The sequence below is a fragment of the Dermochelys coriacea genome, chromosome 19 (genome assembly GCF_009764565.3).
Source record: "Dermochelys coriacea isolate rDerCor1 chromosome 19, rDerCor1.pri.v4, whole genome shotgun sequence".
Lineage (NCBI taxonomy): Eukaryota > Metazoa > Chordata > Testudines > Dermochelyidae > Dermochelys > Dermochelys coriacea.
The window spans coordinates 6,602,300-6,609,071 of NC_050086.2; the positions used below are offsets into that span (position 1 = coordinate 6,602,300).

The following is a 6,772-nucleotide window of genomic DNA, read 5'->3' on the forward strand; positions in this document are numbered from 1 at the left end:
ATGGCTGCTCTCTCCAGATTGCTGAGCACCCAAAACCCATTCTCTCCCCAGCAGATATTCCCATTCCTCCTCCTCTTTGACAGTGTCTGGGTAGATGCTCTGTAAGGACAGTACTTCCATCTAAGAGCCAGCACCCAATGTAGCCCAGCTCTTGTGACAGTGGCATTTTTATAGTGCTGGGCAAAATAGCCCACCTTCCCAGTATCCTGTCACTGTAGGGAGCTTAAGGGTATGTGTTGATTCACTGAGCAGTGATATAACAAGCATTGAGGGGGAAAAATTGTATTTAAATTGAACATACACACCCCCTGGCTCCCACCAGCTCTTACGCTGAATTTATCTGTAATGTTAAGTATCATGAGATCTGGGATTCCATCCCAATGCGGACTTCCCTTCTCGGAATAGAGTTGATCATCTTAAATTTAATCCTTGGTGGAGTGGGGAGAAAGCGAGCAGCATACAGGAGAGGCGATGAGCAGAGATGGGGATCCAGTGTTTTAAGAGAAGCCTCTTTCATGACTAGAACAAGCCGTGGCTCCATCTGGCTGATGATGATGTTCTGGGCTGAGGTGTAGAGCTCTCCCGTGCCTTCAAATGCATCACGCAGGGAATTCTGCACTGTGGCTAGTGCCTGCCTTGGCCCATAATACAAAAGCACGGCTTATTGCAGCTCTAGGTCCCAGCAGGCCTGGTTCCATCTTTATTTGAGTAGCCTGGCCACACTGCATCCTAGGACTTAGTCTCTATAGGGTTCACCTTTTTGTTAAAGACTAAATGGCTATAATCAACTCCACTTCATGCAAACTAGATGTGGCTCTGAGGCCCCAGGTAAATTGTCAAGTGACTTTAATTTGGGCAAAGTTTGGACATCCTGCCACTGTGCACACTTGGCATTCTCCTGATAGTCCAGGAGAAGAGAGATAGGAGTGGCTCTGCTGCCTGGAGCAAAATGGAAGAGTTTCCTTTTTGTCATTGCAGAACTTTCATCTCATTGACTTCAACGTGCTGACAGTGACGACAATCGTCTTAGCGCGCAGGCTGATTGGTGCCATTGTGAAGGAGGTAAAGCTGCAGGCCAAACTCAGAACTATTCTCTCCTTCCCAACCTTTTCTGACTAGCATCTGTTTGCCTTTCTGTATCATGGGTGCATTAGGTAAAAGAATGCGGAGAAGTGAGTTTCAACTCAATAGAGAGCCTTATCAAGCCAAAACACCAGCCTCATTAGTTGTGTGCACTAGCTGTTATTGAAGAAGAGACATCAGTAAAGCAACAGTTTCTGTAGGACCTGCGTAATAGTGGCTACAGAGAGATCTGCAGGTACTCTAAGTGCTTAGAGTGCCGTATGTTTTCATAGGGCTGTGCTGACATGAACTGAGTATAGAAGATTCTTAGAATGGAATGATCAATTTTAAAAGAAAAAACTAGATGATTGCTAGTGCCTGGCAGCTTAAACATAGGATGAAGTTTGGACATTCTGGAAGCTGAATGTAAAATTGAGTGTCCCTTTTAAACTTCAGCCTTTTTCCTGCCCTGTTCTGAAGGGTTTTGAACTGACTGAAACATAAAACCTAGATGTGGTTTCCTACTGGAAAACTGATTTACAGAGATGTTGCCATCCATTACTCATATGAGTTCCACTGTATTTATGTATATTTGATGGTTACTGAATTCCTAGCATTTCAAACTGTAGTGTGTTTGCTTTGTCCTTTCCTAAAGAATGATGTATGGCTCCTTTCACCTTCCCTTCCCCTTTAGTTACTCCAGCTTCCTGCAAAGAGGAAGCTGAATAACCTAACCGTTTATAATTGCGGATGGATGTGGCTCACTTCAGAGGCTTGTTGCGGTACATTGGATACTGGAGTTTTTTCTTCCAATTGTGTTCAGGAAAGTAATCTGCTCCTGGCTTGAGCAGCCTTCGAGGCTGCAGGCAGGTGACCCACCAGGGCTAGACAAGTCACCACAGGACAAGGCTCCCCCAGCGGAACGGGAAGTGTATATGAAATCTGTGCCCAAGGTTCAGCTTCTTGATCTTGGAGAGTCCAGATGCAGATTCTGATCTAAGCCAGGCCTCTCTCCTCTGGCTGCAGTCACATGGCACCTGGAGGTCACTCCACCTCCACTACTGTGTGGTGCTGGCTTAGTCGGACCGAGTAGAACTCGTTCACTAGTTATGCTGCTAGTTTCTCTTGTTGGCTTTCCAGAAGGAGATAAGTTGTCTGACTCCTGCCCTGCTCTTTCTCCTCTGCAGGCTTCACAAAGCGGGAAAGTCTCACTGCCACGCTCCATTTTCCTTGTGATTACTCGGTTTGCGGTCCTCACTGGGACAGGCTGGAGCCTGTGCCGGTCAATAATTCACCTTTTCAGAACCTACTCGTTCCTCAATCTCTTGTTCCTGTGTTACCCGTAAGTACCTCTCTTCTCCCGTCTGGGTTTAGATGATGAATTTCTAAAGCTGCCTGTCCAATGAAAGTCTGTTGTTCCAATGCCATATGGGGCAAGATGTGGCTTGAAAGTAAATGAGAACTTGACTTCCTTGCAACAGAACTTAACCTTTCACTCTCTTGGTAGATCATAAAGACTATATTAAGTTAGATCTCTTGCGGGCTGGGTATATGTCTTTCCCATTCTACTTGAATGACCTGCCTGGTGAAGGAGTTAACCACAGTTTGCAAATTGCCCATGGTTTCATAAAAAGACTAACAACTTTGAGACGTCTCATGCCTTAATTATGAGCAAACAGTATTAATATTGATCGGCCACCTTTGGCCATGCACATCCAAAACCTACAGTGCGTATTAGCTGGACCTAATTGTGTTGTGTCTCTAGCTTCCATTAGATATGTGGACAATGTCATGTGGCTGTATCCCTCTAGCTCTCCCATTCTAGAATCTGTGTGGGAAGTGGCTCTCATGATGAAACACCCTTCACAAGGGGATGTTGGGTGCTAACGCATCTTCAGTGTCATGGGAATGGCAGTCAGACTGTGAGGGGGGGGGAACTGGGGGTGATGATGTTACAGCCTTCCTGCCCATGTGCTTTTCCAGGTTCGGTATGTACATTCCTTTTCTCCAGTTGAACTGTGACTTTCGGAAGACGGCCCTCTTCTCCCAAGTGGCTAACATTGGCCCCCGAGAGACAGGGGACGTGAACTCCAGGGGTAAAGACTATCTAACAGTTTTAAAGGAGACCTGGAAGCAGCATACCAGGCAAATGTATGGCATGGAAGCCATGCCCACCCATGCGTGCTGCCTCTCTCCAGACCTGATCCGCAATGAGGTGGAGTATTTGAAGATGGACTTTAACTGGAGGATGAAAGAGGTGCTGGTGAGCTCCATGCTCAGTGCCTATTATGTGGCCTTTGTGCCTGTCTGGTTTGTGAAGGTGAGTGCCATGCACGCTTATGTGCTCACTGCTCTAGTGTGTGCTTCGTGTAATTCCTCCCACTCATGGGACAAGCGAGGCCGTTTTGTTTGAGTCACTAGCAAAATCATACGCTTGGCCGGGTACGGCTGCGATATGGTTAGTTCTCACCCGATGTATGGAAAGTGCGTACAGTAAGTCTAAGGGCTGGTCTATACACACATTCCGCAGAGACTCCTGTGTGGACAAACTTAAATCAATTTACACCTGGCTTATATGGATTTGCTTAATTCCGAATTGTCATGTGGTGGTGGTAGTTTTGTGGAGTAGAAGGGGTCTGAATGCTGAAACGCTTGAAAGAAGTAGAAAAGTTTGAATTTAACTTGTAATACAATACAAAATCTTACTGTGTGTTTTCAGCCACTGAACTCTCTGATTACCTTGAGTTACATAAACTTCTGTATTCCTGTCATTCGTGGCAAAGCATCATATGCTTGTTCCATCCATTGGGGTGAAACTCTTTTCCCCTTTGGAGTTACAAAATTCTTCTTTGGTTATGGCCAAGCCAACTTTTCATGAACTGTAATGTCTAGTTGGGACATATTCAAGACAAGAGTAAGACTGATTTTCTTTTCTTTCCTACCTCTCTTTAGGGAGGGGGTGAATTGTAATAGAGGGGACTCTCCCCCATCTATTTTATTGGATTTTCACAGTAAGTTGTACTGTACAGCAAATGTATTTGGATGAGTATAAAACGAGTCTAGAGACTTCAGGGACCTATTGTAATCTGCCATGCCTCTGGCTTCATGGCTGTCACTTTTGCAAGCCATGGGAATAGAACTCAAAGCCACCTGCTCTAAAAATGCAGGCCCCCTACCGTTTGAGCTAAAGCAGAATCATTGTTCGCTTCTAGCAGTATGGGGTCTGTGAGCAGTAGTGATTCTCCCAGTGGCATCGAGACAGAGTATTGCAGCATAAGTGTCAGTTGTGGAATTCACGCTCACTCACTGTCCCTCATACGCAGAAGAGTGACTTGCCCGAATAGGACGTCTTCACCCAGCTGGTCGTAGATTTTTGCATCTGAAGTGTTCTCTTGGTTGGCCAGTTATTGCTGAATGCAGGGCTGGTACAGCTGCTGCCCTGCTCTGCCTCTGATTTCTCAAGCAGGAATAATTGCTGCTGTGAAAAGGCACTGGTTCGCTTGAGTGCCTCGCGTTCAGACTGTGTTTTGTTAGGTCAGGCTGTCCTAATGCATTTTTACACTGTATTCCTGCCCCCCACAGAACACTCAGTACTATGACAAACGGTGGTCATGTGAGCTGTTCCTGCTGGTGTCCATCAGTACGTCTGTGATTCTGATGCAGCATCTCTTGCCTGCCCGCTACTGCGATCTCCTCCACAAAGCTGCAGCACACCTGGGCTGCTGGCAGAAGGTCGATCCTGCCCTATGCTCCAATGTGCTACAGCATCAGTAAGGACCTCTCCCACTGGCTAGCACTGGTTTGTTCTCTCTTGTATGCTGGCTCTTGTCATGCTGGGCTAGGGAACTAATCTGCCAGGCTGCTATTCACCCTTGGGGAGAGATCTCTCTCTCGGTTCAGCAACAGGAAAAATGAAACCAGAGTTGCTCTGTGTGGCTGCTAATCAGCCTAATGCTGTAAATGGGCATGATCTGTCCCATCCACTACCGAATGCAGCGAGCAAATCTCTGGTCTGTTGGTAAGCAGTGACAATGGGTATTAAACACTTAGTTGTAGAGCTCGACGAGCCAAATTCTGCCCTCGCAAATAACTGCAACTTGACGTCTTAGCAAATAGTTACAAGAGACCTTAGTGACAGACTCAGGGATTAGGACTGTCAGTGGCTGCATTGGTGCAGCCCTCCCAGCTAATGGGGGAATGCCATTAACCCCTCTGCAGAAGCTCTGTTCAGAGCCAAAGCCAGCTGCCGTGTGACTGATCTTGTCATTCTGGACATGGGACTAAGGGAGTTGGTTTCTCTTGCAGGTGGACGGAAGAATGCATGTGGCCACAGGGGGTGCTGGTGAAACACAGCAAGAACGTGTACAAAGCTGTGGGCCATTACAATGTGGCTGTGCCATCTGACGTCTCTCACTTCCGCTTTCATGTAAGCTGGCGTTGATCCTCCTTTGTTGTTAGTTATTTGTAGCACCCATAGCGCCTAGACAGGATCAGGGCCCCGTTGCCTGGGGCACTGCACAGACATACAGACAGTCCCTGCCCCCAAAGAACTTACAGTCTAAGTAAACAAGAGAGAGACAAAGCTGGAAGGCCAGCAGGCACCGAGTGGTGAAGTGACTTCCTCACGATCACACAGCAGGGCAGTGACAGAGCCAGGAATAGCCCCTGGTCTAAGTCTTATTCCTGTGCTTTCTCTCTCCCTGTCCCAAGCCTCTCCTGAGCATTAACAATGGGGGAGCTTTCTGAGAAGGACCTCTGTGCACTTGCTCTGGGGATCAGAGCACCGAAGTGCTTTTCATTTGTGAGCGAGAAGGGAATGGGCTGCTAGGTGTCCGGAAGTGAAATCTGAGTGCATTCGCTCATGGAGCATTCATTCCTGATGTGTTCTGTATTTCCTGTGGAGCATCTGACTCCCATGCAGCACCTTACCCTGGGCTCTTTATCCTCCAGTTCTTTTTCAGCAAACCGCTGAGGATCTTGAACATTTTAATTCTGCTGGAAGGAGCTGTCATCTTCTACCAGCTCTACTCACTGATCTCGTCAGAGAAGTGGCACCAGACCATCTCGCTGGCTCTTATCCTCTTCAGCAATTATTACGCCTTCTTTAAGCTGCTGCGTGACCGGCTGGTACTGGGAAAAGCTTACTCGTACTCTGCCAGCAGAGACTCAGAGCAGAAGTTCAATTAAATCGCATTGCTGCTCAGCTTGTATTACAAAAAAAAACCTTAAAAAACAAACAAAAAAAAAACCACAAACAACCTCAGAGCTTTGTATTTTTGTTACCACTGCTTTTTTCTTTGATAACTGATGTAATTAAAAGGAAAAAACATATTTTTGTACTCCCAACAGCTGTTTGTGTGTTTATTTAGCCACAACAAACAATAAGCCTTCCACATCCTATCTTTACTTAAAGGGCATCTCCATGTTAACAAATTACTCTGAACCTCCATTCTTGACAGGTGCAAATGTTGTTTATCATGGGGGAAGAGGACGTTGGGAGGGGTGTGCCTGTGGAGTTGGGGAGGAATGAATAGATCAGTGTGCTCATGTTTAAGAGCTGCTTGTTGGTTGGGAGCAGTCGAGCCAAAGGCCCGGTCTGCAGGAAGAGTTTGTACTGACTCAGTGAAAGTGGCGTGGCCATTTGTGTGGACACATGGTTTGAGTGCCTTCCTGTGATTTAGCTTAAATCAAAATAAATGCTCATAAAAGG

The 6,772-nt window shown here is 46.6% G+C and overlaps 1 protein-coding gene across 1 annotated transcript in view; it reads left to right on the forward strand.

The window, feature by feature from the left end:
• Positions 1-6,408, forward strand: part of TMEM39B (transmembrane protein 39B) — a 12,795-nt gene extending 6,387 nt beyond the window's left edge. The window contains exons 3-8 of the mRNA XM_043506242.1: positions 925-1,062; positions 2,250-2,404; positions 3,046-3,382; positions 4,645-4,832; positions 5,368-5,488; positions 6,013-6,408. Of these exons, the coding sequence (XP_043362177.1) occupies positions 925-1,062; positions 2,250-2,404; positions 3,046-3,382; positions 4,645-4,832; positions 5,368-5,488; positions 6,013-6,249 (1,176 nt within the window). The 3' untranslated portion in view covers positions 6,250-6,408. The remainder of the gene's footprint in view (positions 1-924; positions 1,063-2,249; positions 2,405-3,045; positions 3,383-4,644; positions 4,833-5,367; positions 5,489-6,012) is intronic.
• The last annotated feature ends 364 nt before the right edge of the window (positions 6,409-6,772 follow it).